We start from the raw sequence: 22,010 nt of genomic DNA, 5'->3' as shown, positions 1-22,010 counted from the left end.
TCACAAAATCGTAAGTATCAGCATTTACACTAGGATCCACAACATGTTCATATATCAGGGCACAGTTCTTTAACCCCAATATATTTGTACATTCATTGAATGACCTTAGAAAATTTGGGTACAAAAACTCATACTCTGCAACTTGAGGTCAAATTTTGAACTATGAGTGTTGAATTGAGGTTAGCGAACTATGCCATTGGGATGAGGCCATTGTGGTTCATAGTGTTATATGCTACTCAATTTTTTCATGTGTGTGGTTCCACAAATAATTTTTCCCTATGGTTCTCCTTTAATTTGGGCAATCTACCAACTTTCGTCTGTGGCCATTCATATCATTGCCCGCGTAATTTGCCTCTGTTAGGATTTTTACAAGAATTGAAATAAAACACCGAAGTAGTTAACTTGTGTTGCTGACTTTTCTCTTCACTATGGACCACAATGGCCTCATCCCAATGCCATAGTTCAATAACCTCAATTAAACAATCATAGAACAAAATTTGACCTCAAGTTGCAGAGTATGAGATTGTGTATCCAAATTTCCAAAGGTCATTCAATGAATGTGCAACTGTATTGGGGTCACCTGATAGATGAGCATGTTGTGGATCCTAGTGCTTGTTCTTTTAGTGGATCAGAAGTAATTCACTTCGACAATCATAATGAATCCTGATTGTGCGAACAAAGTTTGAATTAACGAACTTGTTTTCAAATGTAGAATTCCATGGTAGACCTTTGACATATCGCAGTGAGCAGTATTGTCTGAATTCAGGAAGTGATTTTAGAACTGTCGAATACCCTTTTCATTGAATTAACAACCTTCTTTTTTACAAATGTGGTACAATTTTTCATTTATCGCGGTTTTATTGAGTGATGCATGCATTATGATTAGTGATACAAAATGCAAAAGCTAAAACGTTGAGGTGTTTGGTAGTAAAGTCAGTGCATTTCAAGACATGGCATGGTATAAAATTAAAAGTCACTTTAAAAATAAAAAAGTCAAAAATAAAACGCAATCTTCACATTATCATTCCTTTAAATTTATATTCAAGCTGAGATCAGAAAACAAGTCAACGAAATGTTGGATCCAGATATTATAACATGGTATAAGGGAGTCAACAAGCCCATGGAGGTTTTCTTTATGTATGATACACGAGGCTGGTTCTCCAGCACGGTTGTTTGATGTGATCATTTATTAATTTTCTAACAAAACAATATATAATGTTCAATTCTAGATCTGACTGATACCAACAGCTTTCACGATAATAAACTGTATACACATACTATTTTGTAACAATTTTTAACATAGATTTTCGTTTCTATATCAAATTATTTATCTTTTTCTGTTTTTTGTGGTAATTTAAATTCTATAACCTGTACATTTGTGTGCAAATTGAGGGCGCTATTTATATATATTTTTAATTTAAATTATTCAAATAATATGAGTTATACCTTACACTTCATGTTAAAAAGATTTTGTAAATTCCCTTGTCATTTGTTAAGTCTGTTTGCCGATGTTCTAATACCATTTTACAAGTGTCCACCCTTGTAAAGATGCTAACAAGATTTGAGATAAATAGCACCATCATTGTTCAACTTTTCTTCGGTTTTACATGCCATTAAGGGGTGGGGTATGAACCTTTGGACAGTATTTATTGTGGGACATTAGAGCACATCAGACATATCGAATTGCATTCTGAATACGAAGAATGTCCTTCTAATATCAAATAATTTTGATATTTTGAAATTCGCAATGTAATACACATTTTATGGCAAATGATTAAAAATTGATATTTTTGATATTTAACAGTACTTGAAGTAAACTTACTTTATAAATCTGATAATATGTACTTAACGTGTATGTAGGTGGGATGAAAAAGCCGACGATCAATTGAAAATTTTGACCTTTTGTATTGAAGATATGGATTTTTTCCCAAAACACCAAAAAAATTAGGTCTTTTTGGGAAAAAATCCATATCTTCAATATGAAAGGTCAACATTTTCAATTGATCGTCGGCTTTTCCTTCCAGCTACATACACTTTAAGAATATATCATTAGATTTATGAAATTTACTTCGAGGACTGTTTATATATCAAAATGTGAAAAATATCAAATTTTAATAATTTGTCATAAAATTTGTATTATATCGTGAATTTCAAAAAATGAAAATTATTTGATATCAGAAAGACATTCTTCGTATTCAGAATGCAATTCGATATGTCTGATGTGCCCTCATGTCCCACAAAAATACTGTCGAAACGCTCAAAACGCTCATTACAGATCCCTTAAACAACCGTGCCAGATACTTACAGATTGATTTTAGGAAATTAAATGGTTTATGTGCAAGTAATCATTTTCCTCTGCCCAATATAAATGATGTATACTAGATAGTTTTGGAGTTGCGAAACCCAAGTATTTCTCCAATCTGGACCCTTGCCTCCAGATATTGGCAAAGGCTTTATAGAAGAAACTTCAAAGCCACTTAACAGCGTTTGTGACACAAGATGGCCTTTCTGAATTTCAAAGGATGCCATTTGGCTTGCATAATGCTCCCGCGAACTTCCAAAGAGGGATGCAAGAGGTTTTGAAAGGTCAGCTGGAAGATCAGCTGCAGCTCTCATTTACCGAGCTAAATTTTCTGATCGATTTCGTCAAGCTGGCTTAAAATCACAGCCAAAGAAATGTGCATTTGGGCAAATAAAAGTGAAATACTTGGGTCATGTAATGAATGCAGACGGTATCTCTACAGATCCTGACAAACTGAAAAATGTAAAAAGTATCCGGTACAGATGTTATGTATTGGTCCTTGTGCAGGTATGGCTCTTCTGTATATGGGAGCGAAGGACGGAATTGTATCATGGTTGATATACCCAACACTATGTGCCATGGTGAGAGCGGTAGTCTGAATTTAATCTACACATGTTGCCAATTGAATTAAGACTTTATTTTGTCAGGTCAAAATCCCATCAAGTTTTCCACCGTCGGGAATCGAACCAGGCCTCATACACCAGAAGCGTGAATTGTAAACACTGAGCTACGCTGAGAAACGAATCTGTAGTTTTCTATAATTACCTTAATTATCTGTTGGTTTGTTTGGTCATGTTTTGTAAGATGATTTGCTTTCCAATTATTTTAAAGAATAATTATAATAAAGATAATTCAGTTTGTGAGACAATAACCTCATTTTGTCACGCCTTACAACATTCGTGGTAGGCCACAGTTACGTTTACTTTCCGTTCTGCGAATTGCAAGTCGATTCTACTTATATGACACGTCTTGGAACTTACTAGAATATGTCAGGAAGTGGGAGAGTGGCCAAATAGACCTCCCTTTCCTTGACAAATTACAGTATTAAGGATATGCAATTAATTATATACTTTATTGATGAATGATTGATACATAGTATAGTGTTTCCCCTTCAACTGTATAAAAAAACTTTAACAAAAAAAAATACTAGTAATGTAATTTGAATTTTATTATATTGGTATATTGACTGCTCAGTGCCACAAGTGGGTAAGGGCAATAGAACCTATGAACATTTGACAATTTACACACAGTATATTGTACTCGTCCGCACACGCCAGCTACACATGGCAGCTATAATTGCACTTACCAACTTCTGGCACTGAACAGTCGATGTATCGGGAACTCGGACCATTTACGCCATTATCAACAATTCTTTATTTCTGTGGAATGAGTGACGAAAGCCCAGTTTTAGATGGTGGATGACACTGGAATACCAGAGAAACCTGTAAGAGCGAGAATGGACTGGAACTGCCGGGCTCGAACCCGTGACCTCTGTGGTGCATACAAAGCAAGGAGAGAACGCTACGCTAACCAGCTGCCTCGTTAGATCTGTCAGAAAAACATTATACATGCGTCACAACTTCAGATTTGTATATACATAATATACACACAGTTTGATTTACATAGATATCAATAATTTTAGAAATTACAATCGGGCCCGATGCGGGATAGGATCAATGTATACAATCCCTTTACTATTGGAAATATATAAAAGAAATCTGTACTGTGTATTATAGTAATTACTAATTTTAATTTGTTTTAATTGGAAGGACATATAAAAAAAAGGAAGGTTTCATTTCAAACTCTAATGGTGACCCGCAGGTCAAATTGCTAGAATTGAACATTAAACACACCTAAACAGACACAATGCAATTTGCAGGCAGCAGCTTAATCAGCGCCAATATTGCAAACATTGAAACAAACAACTATACAAACATCCAATCCAACCCAACCCATCCCCCAGTAGGCAATGAGGATAAAGTGCCTTGCCCAAGGGCACAACACGTTGGCACGAGCGGGGCTCGAACTCGCAACCTATGGATTATGAGTCGGGCGCCTTATCCACTCGGCCACACGTGCTCCAAATATCGAAAATTGGAAGAAAAAAAATTTTATCTTTAAGTTGATTTTGTTAGATTGTACTATACAGCGTTGATACAGGATATACTGACAGTGTTGTTCCAAGTAGTAACTCTCGGTTGTGTGTTTCCTTGCTATGATGTGGCTCAGGAAGTTCCTGTTCGGGTACATTAATGTTATTGGAATCATTGTTCACAACCCTTTAAATTGACCATTATAGTCTTCTATGGAAGTACCGTATATCTTTTCATTGTAATTCGTTGACCCACTTCTGAATATCGAATATGCTATATACCGTAAAACCCCGTCTACAAGGATATACCTAAGAAACGCCCTCAATAAAATTGGTTGCTTGTTGTATTTGGAGTTTGAGCAAATACTGGCACTGGGTGGCTATGCATTCCATCTAAGTATGTTGTAACACCAATCAATTGTATTGACATAATAACGACTGTTTCGTATATCAGGATCGTATAGCTCAATTGATAGAGCGTCAGACTTTGGAACTGAAGAGAGCATGGTCCGGGCACCGGATCCGTTTTTTCATTCTCGTTTAATTTTAACTTTTGACATGTTCTTTTTATCTTTCTTCAAATCTACCTTTCTACTTTTAATTTTAGGTGTGTGTTTTTTTTTTTATTATTTTTTTTTTTAGTTTTTTTTATAGTTTTTTTAGTAATTTTGTGGTTTTATAGAAACTAGTAAAAGCATTTATTCTAAATAATAGCGAAACCCACGGTTAGACAGATGTGTTGTAACTACTTGTCTGTCCTCGTCTTTGCAATAAAAACCTATGTTGCACCTTTGTGCCATCCCAATTCTTGAGGTAGGGTGCGTTTTTGGCTTAAGCACGATTTTGTTTCTACTTGAAATGAAATCAAAATAAATATTGTTCTGTTGCCACAATTGCAGTTTTTCAATAAAAAAAAAATAGATGAGGAATAATAATTATTCCATATTTGAATCTATTGTCCCATCAAGAATAGAGTGTCTTCAAAAACTTCAATCAATTCATCTGACAAAGGAAACTATTCTGGTCATTCAATTTTGTTTCGCTTGCACCTGTTATATCACAGGCGTTGGTAGAGAAGGCACACTTCTCTTGTCTTCACCGAAGTAGTGATGTAAACACTAACATGATTAATTACCATAGCTAGCAATGGACATACACTATTTTTTGTTCCACTTGAACCCATACTATAGGCTATTCGCTGTCGATGTGACGTAATTAATCGGATTAACTACCATAGCAATTGATTTTTTTTTTTTTTTTGTTTTTGGTTGATTTGTATGGCGCTTTCAACTACTGAGGTTATTTGCGCCAGTACTCACTCCTTTGTCAAGTTGCACCTGTATAACTCCATTCAGTCACAATACATATTTTTCTGCTTCACTGCATCTAAGTTATTTCTATCTTCTTTATGCCACGCTCGTTGTATTTCTCCTGCTGTATATGCTCGTACAAAAAATTTAGATTTTTCCTCTGTCTGCGTGGTAAAAACCAAACGGTGTCTCTTCAGAGCCACACCAGGCTGAGTCAGCCGAGGAAGGGCTAAAACGTGGTCAAATTACTTTGCATGATCCTACGCTAGCTTGACTTCCTCGCATCCAAGCCTGTTCCCCAGAGCCCAAGTTAGCGTTATCCATCCGACACCACGTGGAGGTTTGGGTTGAGTTGTCCGCGAGCAATTACTTTGCCAGCTCTACGGACCTTGCCGGACCTATAGCAATTGATGAATACAATTTCGAATATATAGCCACGTTCACGTGGCACCTATGCATTAAACCATAGTTGTCAAAGAAATGCTAATCACTCGCCATGTAAGATTAGTATTTATGAAAAGAGTGGTATTCAATCTATGTTTGGTGACATACGCGGGTGATTAGTGCAATCTGCTTGATGGTAGTTATTGCGATTATTACGTCACTTCGACAGCGAATTGTAGTATAGACGAATCCAACAAGCCAAGTGATGGTCAGAATTTATTCGGCCATTATACGCTGGTGAAGTTGCGTAATTAATCGGATTAATTACCATAGCAATAGGTGAAAACAATTTTGAACATATCGCGCTGCGCTACAAGCAGGTTACACTCATCACCTGTACTGTGTATGTCTGCAATCATAGATTGAATACAATACTGGTCTTTTCAAAGATCTTACAGGTGCAGCATGATATGGTTCAATGAAGAGGTACCGCCTGAACGTATCAGTGTAAAACGCGGTATATTCAAAAATGGTTTTCACCTATTGCTATGGTAGTTAATCCGATTATTACGTAACTTCGCCAGCGTATTGGAATAAAACAGGAGGATGTGAGTTCATAAGGGCAATGTCGGGGATAGGTCACAATCGATGTGGAGAGATGAGAGGTCCGACCAACAGCCATAGCGATTCAACTAATTCCAGCGGACGGTCTGTGGCTAGTAAGGAATCGTCTTTGACCACATGCGCAGATCTGTCTCGTCAGGAAGATATTTAATATCCCGAATTTATAATAGTTCCATCGTATAACCGATCTGCTAGAGAATATTTGTTACCATGTTTAATAAATTCGTATTTATCGTATAATGTAGCCAAATGTATATTATGTGTCACGGTTTTCTGCTGAACCACTAGCAGGCTATGTTACCACATCTATGACAATGACAAAGGTGAATTTTGATGATTTTTACGATCGTCCGGATGAGCAAATCACTGAATGGGTCTTTAGTTCCTCCTCTCCTTATCCTGCCAATATTATATGAATCAAAGAAAAATAAAGAAAAAATAAAATTAAACAAGAAAAAAGACAAAGAAAAGAAACAATAAAAGAAAAACAATAGAATAAATTAAACTAAATATGAAAAAAAAAATGATCACGAAAGGAGTCTTTAGAAAATGCAAGAAAATATAAATGAAAAGTTTGAACAATATTTTGTTTATAAAAGTTTGTGTGACCGTGATGAGGCTCGAACTCACCATCTTCCGATCTAAAGAACCAAAGTCTTATGCCTTGCCAAGTGAGCTATGCTCGTGAGATGCGAAATAAAGATAAAATAATACATTGTATACCTGCTTGTGTCGGTAAATGATTTGCTCAAATTCCATAATGATATAATATTGTGGAGGGCGCTAGCGTGAAATATGCTATCATCACAGTCGCTTCTATTCCTTATAGACGGGTTTCTACGGTATTTTTAGAAACGATCAACCGACGTCATTATATTAAACGAGATTGAACCCGGCACCTTCAACTTGCCAGAGTGTATGCACAACGCAAAGACCATGATATGAGCTGACACGAAACACTCAAAATTAAATACGACGAAGGTGTCTGTTCTAGTGTAGCTCGAGGTCGTGGGTTCGAACCCTGAAGAACCGTCCCATACCGCTTCTGGGCAAGCTGATTTTGCTTACTTTATTTTTCAGTTGTTTCTTATTTACTTAATCAAATATACTTCTGTTTAAATCCACTGACCATGCTGACGATACCGAATGATTAATTCGTGATTGTTGTTTGCCAAGAGTTGAACTTTCTGCTGAAGTTGCTTTTACTGCTGCTGCTGTTGTTTAGCTTGTCCCTCTAAAATTATTTTAGAAGGAGTTTCATCTTCTATATTAAATATCCTCTACAGTTGTTTATTTGGAAGTTCTTTGGCATAATTAGTGAGCCTAAATTTGACTCTAGCCCTAAGGTGGTGCAAACTCGTAAACAAGGGCGAGGATGCTACAGTTTCGGAAGTTAGTCTAAGAACCCCGCCCTGTGACCCTGTTCGTAAAGTTTTTGCCCTTCCGTGATTTTTAACTCGTACTGGACTATAAAGCAGTAGAAAAATGCACACGAACGAGTTAAGTTAAAATCAGTACCATGACAAGCGTTTTGCTTTAATAACTTTAAACCCCTCCATATCTCTGAAAACTCGTGCCAATTTCCGTAAATCATTGATGTTACCTTGGAGACCAAAGTTCAAATTAGAGTTTAAAACTTTAGGTTGTCGACTGGATCACATTAGTATGAATCAACGGTATGTTCAAACTCACAAGCTATACTCATCAAGGATAAGGTGGGTCTTATAAGTATTAAGTAGTTGAAGACTTTTAAGTCCTCCTTAAAAGAAGGGCTTAAAGTGCCAAAAATACCAGTTTTGAGAAAATTTGGTTTGGACGTTTAGCAATTTATCTGATTATTTCGGACTAAAAACGGAAACTTACAAGAGTATTCGTATACCAATATCATGATATATTTAAAAGTATGACTCCAAAGACCCCGTAACTCAATTTCAGAGAATATATGACTTGAGTCCTTCTTTCACTGAGCTGGGCAGTTTAATGTTTAATTAAATATTTAAAGCGTCCATGAACAAAGACTCTTTTTACAGAATTATGATTCAAATTATCATGATTATTATGTACAGATGAAACTCCAATCCAAATTTTCTATACACTGTAGGCTATGTGACTTTTCCTTCAGGCAGAAACGCTTTAGATTGGTTGCGTGTAGTGTTTGTCTTTCATTCAACTCTGATTCAACATGTTCAAGGGGTCTTTGTTCAAACCTGCTGCAGTCACTAGGATCCACAACATGCTCATCTATCAGGGCACAATTCTTTAACCCCAATACATCTATACATTCATTGAACGACTTTTGAAAATTTGGGTACAAAAACTCATACTCCGCAACTTGAGGTCAAATTTTTCACTATGATTGTTTAATTGAGGTTATTGAACTATGCCATTGGGATGAGGCCATTGTGGTCCATAGTGAGTTTTTCCCCAACAGCTGAAACTTGCTCGAGATGTCCACTTTAGCCTGGATTAAGACCATCTGGATGAGCTGTAAGGTTTAAGTCCTACAAAAGACGGCTGAACTGAATTATCTGCCAGACAACGTCTTACTTAAATCTCTCATCAGCAAATAGGAACTAGTCTTGAGACATAATCTCTATTATTATTGGCTATTATTAATTTTAAACCAGGTTAGTGTTAGTCACATAATTGATTACCTAAGTTAACGCTTATATGAGACAGAAATATCCTGATCGAAACGAAACAAAAGTTGAACGTCAACAAGGGTTGTCTTTTGGTAAATAACTTAATATTGTATTTCATTGCCGGAAGAAAAAATAATAAGGGTATTATTAATTTTGTAAGACTCCTTGCAAGTTACTGCTGATGCGAGTTCAGTATGTACGTTGATTTGTTTACTTGCTTTGTACGCTGCTAGGCCTATATAGTTTATTAATATCATCGTCATCGTCAACGTCGTCGTCATCAGTATCGTTGCCCTCGTCACCATATTATCGTCATTATGTTTTGAAACTTAAACATATTCATTGAGAAGTCCAATAAATACTTAAACATATGCAACATGTCAAAATATATAAGGAATTCAGTGATAATGGATACGGTCTTGTTTGTAGCGCGAAGCGCGAGCGGGAAGCGCTGTTATTGTTATAAGTTCCACTGAAAAGTTGCATATCTGACGCATCTAAAGTTTGACCCAACATGGCTGATGTACATTTCCGTAACATATTGGCAATGTAGCATGAAGGCATTTACTATGTTTACCATTAGTCGGCGATTTTTTTCAGGATATACCGTAGAAACCCGTCTATAAGGAATAGAAGCGACTGTGATGATAGCATATTTCACGCTAGCGCCCTCCACAATATTATATCATTATGGAATTTGAGCAAATCATTTACCGACACAAGCAGGTATACAATGTATTATTTTATCTTTATTTCGCATCTCACGAGCATAGCTCACTTGGCAAGGCATAAGACTTTGGTTCTTTAGATCGGAAGATGGTGAGTTCGAGCCTCATCACGGTAACACAAACTTTTATAAACAAAATATTGTTCAAACTTTTCATTTATATTTTCTTGCATTTTCTAAAGACTCCTTTCGTGATCATTTTTTTTTCATATTTAGTTTAATTTATTCTATTGTTTTTCTTTTATTGTTTCTTTTCTTTGTCTTTTTTTCTTGTTTAATTTTATTTTTTCTTTATTTTTCTTTGATTCATATAATATTGGCAGGATAAGGAGAGGAGGAACTAAAGACCCATTCAGTGATTTGCTCATCCGGACGATCGTAAAAATCATCAAAATTCACCTTTGTCATTGTCATAGATGTGGTAACATAGCCTGCTAGTGGTTCAGCAGAAAACCGTGTGACACATAATATACATTTGGCTACATTTTATTATACGATAAATACGAATTTATTAAACATGGTAACAAATATTCTCTAGCAGATCGGTTATACGATGGAACTGGTAGGCATAGGCCTATTATAAATTCGGGATATTAAATATCTTCCTGACGAGACAGATCTGCGCATGTGGTCAAAGACGATTCCTTACTAGCCACAGACCGTCCGCTGGAATTAGTTGAATCGCTATGGCTGTTGGTCGGACCTCTCATCTCTCCACATCGATTGTGACCTATCCCCGACATTGCCCTTATGAACTCACATCCTCCTGTTTTATTCCAATACGCTGGCGAAGTTACGTAATAATCGGATTAACTACCATAGCAATAGGTGAAAACAATTTTTGAATATACCGCGTTATACACTGATACGTTCAGGCGGTACCTCTTCATTGAACCATATCATGCTGCACCTGTAAGATCTTTGAAAAGACCAGTATTGTATTCAATCTATGATTGCAGACATACACAGTACAGGTGATGAGTGTAACCTGCTTGTAGCGCAGCGCGATATGTTCAAAATTGTTTTCACCTATTGCTATGGTAATTAATCCGATTAATTACGCAACTTCACCAGCGTATAATGGCCGAATAAATTCTGACCATCACTTGGCTTGTTGGATTCGTCTATACTACAATTCGCTGTCGAAGTGACGTAATAATCGCAATAACTACCATCAATCAGATTGCACTAATCACCCGCGTATGTCACCAAACATAGATTGAATACCACTCTTTTCATAAATACTAATCTTACATGGCGAGTGATTAGCATTTCTTTGACAACTATGGTGTAATGCATAGGTGCCACGTGAACGATGAAGTGCAGGGCTATATATTCGAAATTGTATTCATCAATTGCTATGGTAGTTAATCCGATTAATTACGTCACATCGACAGCGAATAGCCTATAGTATGGGTTCAAGTGGAACAAAAAATAGTGTATGTCCATTGCTAGCTATGGTAATTAATCATGTTAGTGTTTACATCACTACTTCGGTGAAGACAAGAGAAGTGTGCCTTCTCTACCAACGCCTGTGATATAACAGGTGCAAGCGAAACAAAATTGAATGACCAGAATAGTTTCCTTTGTCAGATGAATTGATTGAAGTTTTTGAAGACACTCTATTCTTGATGGGACAATAGATTCAAATATGGAATAATTATTATTCCTCATCTATTTTTTTTATTGAAAAAACTGCAATTGTGGCAACAGAACAATATTTATTTTGATTTCATTTCAAGTAGAAACAAAATCGTGCTTAAGCCAAAAACGCACCCTACCTCAAGAATTGGGATGGCACAAAGGTGCAACATAGGTTTTATTGCAAAGACGAGGACAGACAAGTAGTTACAACACATCTGTCTAACCGTGGGTTTCACTATTATTTAGAATAAATGCTTTTACTAGATTCTATAAAACCACAAAATTACTAAAAAAACTATAAAAAAAACTGAAAAAAAAAAAAAAAAAAAAAAACGCACCTAAAATTAAAAGTAGAAAGGTAGATTTGAAGAAAGATAAAAGAACATGTCAAAAGTTAAAATTAAACGAGAATGAAAAACGGAACCGGTGCCCGGACCATGCTCTCTTCAGCATGTCTTCAGTTCCAAAGTCTGACGCTCTATCAATTGAGCTATACGATCCTGATATACGAAACAGTCGTTATTATGTCAATACAATTGATTGGTGTTACAACATACTTAGATGGAATGCATAGCCACCCAGTGCCAGTATATATTTGTTCAAACTCCAAATACAACAAGCAACCAATTTTATTGAGGGCGTTTCTTAGGTATATCCTTGTAGACGGGGTTTTACGGTATTACTCTTTAGCATTGGCACTAAAATGCATGTAAATGTGCCGACGCCAACATTTAAGTTAAGAAAAGGCCCCTGGTTACCATGGTTAGAGTTCGTCCATTAACCTGTAACGAAAACACATTCTCTCAGACAATTATGTTGCGATGTATCACATTATAATTATGTGTCGACGTTATATACATTATATTTTGTTCAGATGTTTTGTAACACTTTAATTATACCTTCCCTCGATAAAATCCATGCTCCCAGGCATCATCTTGACCTATTTTCTCAGATATACTACAAACAAGAAGAATGGTATATAGCCGATTTTAGCTTAAAATGTTATTCATGTCAAAGAGACCGTTTCCATACAAATATCGTGTAAAGTCCTGTTTACAGTCCGGCATTTAAACCTAAAACGCCCTACAAGGAAAACATTGCCCCAGTCATCTCATCGTAACCCCAGCATAACCCCATAACCCGTACTGTAAATAGAAAAACTTGGTGCTATGACCCTTTCTTAGGGACGCCAATTTGTCATTAGTGACAAGTGTTGTAAATTCCTCGCTATATACAAATAGACATATTTCAATTTAGAGAGATATTGTTTCAGTTTAGTGATCATGGTGATGATGTCGATCTCGAGTGTAATTATCTGATTAGATGGAATAAACAAGTACTTCGTTAAAAAGGTTAATATGAAGTGCCGAAAATATTTGGCGTCATCATATAAATTATATATGTTTGTATAAAAAGATACTTATTACGTTTTGCAGCTTTTAGGGAGTTATTGTTTTGGGGGCAATGTTTATATAAATATCACTCTGAACATCTACATTTTGTTTTTGTATGTATATATTTTTTTATCGGTGGGCTAAAACAGCTCTTGGATAAAACCATGAAAAAGCGAAACCTTTGCCAGAAGACAGCATTGCGAACAAAATGCTACTTTCTCAATACGAATTTGCAGGGTGTAGTAGCAAAATCCGAGCCATGCCGTATATAAGTTAGGAGTTGATGTATACTTAAACCTTAAACATCTGGTTTGACTTTTCTACCTTTGCCTGGAATTAAGTTCAAATTTAACCGTGCATGTTGTGAGTAATGCCTGATGTGCATCCAACCATTTAGACCTATCCCAGAATCGCCAGCTCTGGCTGATGACTGCCATGAAACCGGCAACCATTTCCTATAGCGTCTTCTTACCATGGTTAACATGCTTACTCCTTACACCAGGATCCATAACATGCTCATCCACCATGGCACATTTCTTTAACCCCAATACATTTGTACATTCATTGAATGACCTTTGAAAAATTGGGTACAAAAACTCATACTCTGCAACTTAAGGTCAAATTTTGCACCATGAGTGTTTAATTGAGGTTATTGAACTATGCCTTTGGGATGAGGCCATTGTAGTCCATGCGTTACCGTAACACATCTGCTTCCAGTTGATCTTTAAGCCACACCAGACGCCAGAAAATTGACTCAAGTTCATTAACCATGTTAACTTTCTCATTCTTGGTTGAATATGTCAATTCCAGTTTTAGTAAATACTCGTGGATTTGGACGGTAGAAATTGAGTTATCATGTCTTAAAGTTGAATATAAATTAATAAGTTCGCAGAACGAGGTATTTTACTTTGTCACATGGTAATAGGTTTGTGTTCATTTTAAAGCTTGATCTTTCACAACATTACACCAATGACATTGATTTTTCACATACGGACTGGACACCCTGATTCAGAGTAGGTCTACTCCTCTGTTCAACTGCATCCGTGGCCGAGCCGGGTATTAAATGACCTGGACTCGTAAACAAAGAAATTTCGAATCGCTGGTTCGAGTCCCATCGAAGCCTGCATGTGGATACTTTTTTCTCTTCAAAATCCATGATCGCATTCCGAAATGAGTCACTTGTCGGTCAATCGTGTATCGTATCTTTAAGGGTAGACTCGGTATTGTTGGTCCAAGCAACCAAAAAAAATCCAGTGTTTTTTGCATAATATGCATTGATATTGTTAGCCTTTATATCACTTGGTAAACAACTATACATTGACCTTGCTCACCAATCAGCAACGCCTCTCATAATCATGTGATTGGCTGAAGCCAATGGCATTCCATGTTTAGAAAAAGGGCTAAAATTTTCACTGTCTCAATACAAGATTAGATTGGCTAAATAGTCCTTGTCATGTGGGATAGGGTTAGATAAAGCCTTTCAAATCTGGGTATGAGATATTAGGAATTATATCCTAGCCTCTTAACCACAGGGTTGGTGGACTACAATATGTAAGGGATAAAATGTGCATATGAAATATGGGTCCAAGCGGGGAAATAGTTCACTCAGTGAACAAAAAAACTTGCTTGAACATGTTCAAAGGAAACGAGAAAGTAGGCCAAAGGCTGCCATTAGGTGGGAGGAAAACAATTGATATGTGTTTGAAATACTTCCGAAGTCCTTGTGGATATGATCGAAACACAAATCTACCCTATGGTATCTGCTTTGTTGATGATAACTAGGCCTATTCTTCCCCGGGTATTCTTCACTTTACCTTGGCAGCAGACGAATTCTAAATAATGAAAATATATAAGCCTACCGCCCGAATGAAGACACAGTTTTGGCTTTTCTTATTTGTAAATACTGAATTTTAACTTCACGCGGGACTAGATTTATTCAAAAACACGTGCCTTCCAAGTTTTAATACAGCACCCCTCATGATATTTAAATACATATACTGCCGTTTTACATGCGAGTTTTCAGTCAAGTCATTATATAAATATCAATATTAGCTAAAATGGTCTCATCCCAGTGGCTTAGTTCAATATTCCATTCAACAATCTGATAGCTCAAAGTTGACCTCAAGTTGTTGGGTATGAGTTTTGGTACCCAACACATTTAGAGGTCATTGTATGAGTGTACACTGTACAACCATATTGGAGTTTAATATGGAACCATGCCCAGGTAGATGCGATTGGTTGATATTCTAGTGAATGTTGTCGTTGTACAGACAGTTTCGGGGGTTGTTTCAGGTGGACATTCATGCCGATTTTTGGTATCGTTTGACATCTTAAGTTTCTGTTTTCATATCTGATTTTATCCTCAGTATGTTTATTCTTCTCTGACTCTGATTGGCATTGTGTATGCATTGGTATGTGCATGCCATGAGCATTGCAAAATATAGTTTATCAATAGAGGTTTTTTTATATATATCAGAGAGACAGAGGTGTTGCTGATATATGTGGCATTACCAATTGCTATCCTTACATGTTTATAGATTTCATACAGCTTTTTTGGTTAAAACATCCTAACATGGTATGCCGTTAGCTGCCAACAAAAACCTTCCGAAAAAACAAGCAAAATTGTTGTTGGTATCTTTTTGTATATCATGCATAGGAGGTCACAGACCAAGAAAGAGGGAACTTATACTTTAAAAAAAAGCTGAAAAATAACGTAAAATCGGGGTAAAAACACCAAATATGAGCTGAAAATAAAATAAAACTAGTAAATTTTGCCAACAAGAAACGAGGAAATCAGCTGAAAAATCACACCCTGTGTATATGAAAATTATATTAAAAAATGTTTTTGCCCAACGAATTTGTGAATCGAGATTGCCCGTGATCGTGAAAAACATTATTTTACTGGCATTCTAGCCCCGTTATTCTAGCCGACTCAAAAGCAAAAGGAGGGCAAAAGTTATGATTAGTTAGAAACTCTCGGTATGTATTTATTTATACTACCATGATGACTACAACTTCAATGTCAGTCAGTGGTCCTGGTACATTTCTGTAAACAGCAATCGTAGTACAACAACAGTAGCCTTAATCTAGGTCTGTTTTCTGGATTTACATGTAGGATAAACCTAAGGCAATCAATCAGCAGTACGCACATATGCGATGACATCAGCCTAGATGTAAAATACCATCTCTCAGCGATGACAGCTTCTTTTGAACTTATCAACACGGACCGTCTTTCTTCTGCACAGTCTTAGCACCTTGTCGCACAATTAACCTTAACCCATACCACGCGGATCTATTGTCAACAAATTCCATTTTTATCTTCAAAATCTAATTTTCCATTTTCTTACTTATTTGAAATTAGCATAACAAGTACAATTTTAAGGACGTGCACAAAATTAGGCCAATTGTTGTTAAAATTATATAGTCTTCGGTTAAGGATCTGCATTACTTTAAAAATCTTTACGGCGAATGAAGGAATGAAATGATATTTTACGGGTCATTCACATATTCATCATTATACCATACCGGCCGGTAATATACTGGACACCCATGTGTTTTTAGATGGGCAGTTTGTGTTACCTGATTTCTCTGTGTGATGCTTTAGGGACTGACAAGTTTAACTTCAGAGGGATGCAGTCCCATTCACAACATATGTTGTGTCGTAAATCTTTACTTATAATTATGATCTTCATACAGGGGCGTAGCCAGCTTTCTTGGTCGGGGGGGGGGGGGGGGAAAATAAAATTTTGGGGGCACAGACGAAAAAAAAATTGCAGTTGCATCATACAATACATAGAGAGCTTCCCGAAAAGGGCCGCATTGGGAAGATGTGCGCGTGTAGCGCGAGAAAAATGGTATTTTACACTATTTTCGCCCATTATCCGGCTAAAAAGGGCTTTATTGTTACAATGTGCGCGCGTAGCGCGGAAAATATTTGTATTTTACACTATTTTGGCCCTGAATTTTGCTAGAAAGGGAGCTCCTTGCCCTTTTTCTTTTCCTTTGCCCTCCTGATTTTCTCTTTCATTTTTTGTCAGAGGGCACTTTTTCTTGCATTTTTTGTCAGGGGGCACTCTGCCCCCCCCCCCTGCTGGCTTCGCTACTGTCTTCATATATGGCGTTGTCTTTTTAAAGGCAGTTCTTGTTTACTTATGAACAGCTTCATCCCCACTTTTCTCCAAAAAGTTATGATTTTATACCACCGGAAACATTAAACATCTAGCTATACGTAATGTGTGCAAAATATGATATTTCTCATATTTCTTGCAGGTTGCCAGAAATCATTGGCAAAAATCATTTTTTCTTAAACACGTTTCAAAGAAAATGTTCAGATTCACATTTAAATTTGTATTTCCATATCAAATTGCACTTTTTTTTATATTTCCAAATCGAATTTCTTTTAGTTTTAGCTCTGGCAGATATTTTTCTTTTTTCGGACACGTAAAACCGGGGTGTCAAATTGCAATTTTTCTATAATATAATAAAAAGCCTCATCATCATGATCGTCTCTGTATACAACAAACGTACATTTTATAATTTATATCAATACCCTTCCTAAAAATAAAAATCCCAACTTATATAGAGGACCCCAGAATTCTTTAACCACTCCCTAATTCGTATAATTAGGACCTCTAAGTTGAACTTGTGCCCATCCAGGTAAATACAATAATTCTGTATCTCTGCCATTGACATTCCATGCCAAGGACGGCCAAGTCCACGGTCGCGTCGCTCGTAATATTGAACTAGCCAATCTAATAACGAAGGGCGAATAGAATTATAGACTAGAGTGGTCAAAGTATTTGATTTAATTTGTAAGATTATTAACTTATGACCACCACTTGAGCAGATAGCAGGAATTTGAAAACTGATGCTTCAATAAGAGAAATAGATGTAGTCATTGTGAAAACACATACGATATCCTATCCACATAGAGTCTCATGTTTTAATGGTATAAAATATCTGGGAGCCACCCCGTTGTTGTAATTTTGCATGAAGAATTCTGTGTACACAACCAACATTTCAGCAGCCATCAAAAAAATATTTTGATGAAATTTATTTCATAATTTGGACCTACTCTTTATATTGATTGAGTGTAATGCAAGAGATGTCACAGGATAAAATAAACAACAACAACAAAATAAAAAAAAATAAATAAAAAAAATCCTGTTCACATTATTAACATTTATCGTTAGTATAGGATTCAGACTATTTAATGGTTTACTATAATTATTTTAAAACACGGTAAAACATATATTTGAAATAATGAACACGGTCAGATCCCTGTATCGAGCTGGTTACTTGAGGTACCACATAGAAGCATACTTCAAATCCTCCTGTATAGAGACAAACGAACAGCTACGCATTCACATCTCTTGTGCCCATTCACTATCTCCTTGGGCATGATTAAGCCCTGTAAGTGTTATGATTACTCCGTGTTACCTTTGATGTACCAAATGTACGTGCCCCAATATTTAGGCTACAGGTGCACATCAAAAGGTTTATAAAGTACAAGATGGAGAATAACAGAAAGAGTCTGGTCGTGTAACCAAATCATACACCATTTCATGTCATCCATGTCGTGATGATGCATGCAACGGAACTCGTCTATTCCTTTAATACGTGTTGAACGAAGGAAGTCGGCAGGATTCTAATCAATGCTATAGAGAAATATGAAAAGTACACTGTAATGTATTTGACATGCAACTGTAGCAGTGTAATGAACTTTATGTTGAACTAGATATTGTAACACTATTATAGCGCAGAATGAAAAGTGACGAAATACACAGAGTGAAAGGGCATAATTATTTTTATCTTCACATAGATGTTTACAGAGTACAATTTACCTCAGACCTATGTAATATGTATACCAAATTATGAACAACTTGAACAGATTTTACCCAAATTAATTCAAATTTTACATAATATCATAGTTCTGAGGAAAATTTTACGTAATTATTATAGGTTCTGCACTTACATTTTAGGTAAACGTTTCTCTGTTTGTTGCGATGGTTGTCATTTAAATAGGGTATAAATGCACTGTTAAAACGCAGTGTACCCGAATTTAACAGTTAACTGCAGTGTACAACATATAATCAGGCATGAGAATGTTCAGGTTTAAGCCTGAATTCAGGCTTTTTTTGGGTCCAAATTTCCGCACTTTCTTTTAATTTCAGCCCGTTTTTGGTCTTTTTAGCCTAATTTCACGCGCTTTTTCAGGCTTTTTCAAACTTTTCAGGTTTTTTCATGGATGACCATTCTCATGCCTGTATAATATATAAGTCTAATAACAATTTCCAATGTCTCATTTTGTGTTTTTGTGCTACAGATCCTTCGTAATCACGTGATGGTACGGGTAGGTGGTGGATGGGATACGTTAGAACACTACTTAGATAAACACGACCCATGCAGATGTCAAGGTAAGCGAGATGCGCCTTTCCTTTTAAAGGAAATTCTTGTATCCTGGTTCCTATGCCTCTCTCTTTAAACAGTCGCTCCGCGCATCGTCACAATCTGATTCTGAGGGACCAGGCTCAAGAAAAATGCTCTAGCCAAGCTAAAAAAGCCTATATAAACATGCTGGACTTATTATATATTGAAAGAAAAAAGAGAAACATAATTGAAGATAAAGAACAAGGAAAGTAGAAGGCTACTCTCAACAAATCATTCAAACGATTTTGCATGGCTAACATGAACATTATTAGTGTATGCATATTCAAAGTTGGGCCATAGGCTATCAACTGCATTTTTGGTAGCAAATGGCCGAACTCACACTTCGCAAATGCATGCAATCATTTTTTGAAGGTTGACGGACTTGGGGGAAAATGGGAGTAAAAAGGGAACAGAGTAAGACAATTAATCAAATGGAACTCAATAATGATGAAATTGTACTGAAGTGAAATTGGGTAAATCAAGTTGAATTCCATTTGATTAATTTCGTTGCTCTGTTCCCTTTTATTCAACATTGCGTAATTTTGTTATTTAGAGTGTACTGTACGCTTAATAATATAATCTATATAAGACGGATTGAAGTAATACGAGATTTACGAGAAAGAGAAATAACAACTTAGTTTGATTAGTATAATATTATTCAAACTTTGATTTCTTTTTCAGTCCATAAAAAGAAGAAACCACATCAACGTGCACATAGCCAACCTGGGCATGTGACGCCTTTGCGGAGGTCTCAATCTCCTGTCCAGAGGTCGCAGTCCCCCGTACAGAGGACACGAAGGTTTGTATATTTAAGATATTCATAGAACGTACGGTTAAAGGTTTGACCACAGATAATAATAGAAGAGAAGGCTGAAAATAAAAGGCTGAAAATAATGTGTTTTCACCTGTCATTATATGCACTGTGCATGGAAGTTAAAAACGCAAAACGCCCCGTATGTGAAAACGTACTAGCTGATGAAAAACAAAGCAAAAGAATACAGAAAAGGGAAGATAAAGCAAAACATAAATATTAAGCAAACAAATAAACAACGACAGCACGCCCACACACAAAACTATATGTTTGATCATATGAAGAGCTTTGTTTCAAAACCCCTTACATCCACTTTTGGCCAAATTGAGTTATTGGCATAATATTATAGTGTGGGTAAACATACACATTTTGGTGGTTGTTTGACCTTCATACTACCTTCCCTTCCGGAGTTATCGCATATTTCCCGTTTGGGAAATCTTGGGGAATTTCCGGAAATCTGAACTTAAAATGAATATAGAATTGTTTTGTTTTAATTTTTTTGATGTATAATGGTAGCCTGGAATGTTCTTTACCTATTAAAACCAAAAGGAACTGTTTCTGGGTCACTATGTTTGAAAAAATCATTTTAATTAACAAAAGGTGTAGCTTCGGAAAAAAAAAAAAAAATGCCATTTTCCCTAATTTAATTAAAAATTCATAATTAAAAAAGTAAATGAGATATTTCAATTTTTCTTTTTGATTTTCAAAGTATTAGTCAAGTTACATAATGTAGTGTAAACAAATGGGCTCAAATTTGATTGCAAAGGTGGTTTCTGGAAAAGGGGTAAATTTATTTTGTTGCAAAACCCCTTACATCCACAAAAGATGCGATATAAAAGAAATAATAAAATAAATAGGAAGCCTGGAAAATTGTCCCAAACCTATTCTTTTAGTTTCTATTCATCAACACTTTATCCAATCCCAAATTGAATCAAATCGAACAAGTAATACTTGCACAATTAAAAAAAGCTGTTTTTCTCAAAAAGTCAAAAGTGGATGTAAGGGGTTTTGCAACAAAGCTCTTCATATAGCTATTTATTTCCACGATGATATTTAATTTTAATTAAAGGTGTTTTAATTAATGTTGACCTGAGGTGATATATGTTTGGGACAAAAGCTAAATTATAGTAGACTTGTTAAGAGGTTGAATGCTGCATTTTTTAGTACAAAGGTCCCACTTGGCATGAATGTTCCTTGAGGCAAGAGAAAAAGATTCATCCAAAGAGACACTCTGTCTCTATGCATAAAACCCCCTAATTAGCATAAATTATGCTAATTAGCACCCAAAATATGGTATTTTCTAATTTTTTGCCCATTTTACTTAAAAGTAGGTGATAAGGAATTAATTTTGGGGGCTGTTTTGGGAATATGTGTCCATTCTGACCCCCAAATCCAAGATGGCCGCTGGCCGCCATCTTTAAAATACACGTTTTTACAACTTTTGAATCATACTGGCTACCAACTTGTGTGATATATCAATTTATACTAATTTGGGGCTGTAGAGCTCATTTCCGGCATTAATTTGATTAAAGGAGTTAATTTAAAGGTGTATTTATTTGCTATACAGGGTGAGTCAGAAAAAAACTGCTCTCAATCATTCCTAATTTGGTACCTTCAAAACATGCGTGGGAAATGACACACTGGTTTATGG

The 22,010-nt window shown here is 36.0% G+C and overlaps 1 protein-coding gene across 2 annotated transcripts in view; it reads left to right on the top strand.

The window, feature by feature from the left end:
* The window catches only part of LOC140165140 (uncharacterized), a 61,877-nt gene that overhangs the window by 26,145 nt on the left and 13,722 nt on the right, over positions 1-22,010 (top strand). For both annotated transcript variants that reach the window (XM_072188577.1, XM_072188578.1), the window contains 2 exons: positions 19,445-19,535; positions 20,230-20,347. In XM_072188577.1, the coding sequence (XP_072044678.1) occupies positions 19,445-19,535; positions 20,230-20,347 (209 nt within the window). The remainder of the gene's footprint in view (positions 1-19,444; positions 19,536-20,229; positions 20,348-22,010) is intronic.

This window comes from Amphiura filiformis, chromosome 11 (genome assembly GCF_039555335.1).
Source record: "Amphiura filiformis chromosome 11, Afil_fr2py, whole genome shotgun sequence".
NCBI classification, from domain to species: Eukaryota; Metazoa; Echinodermata; class Ophiuroidea; order Amphilepidida; family Amphiuridae; genus Amphiura; species Amphiura filiformis.
This window is presented reverse-complemented; position numbering and strand designations above follow the sequence as displayed.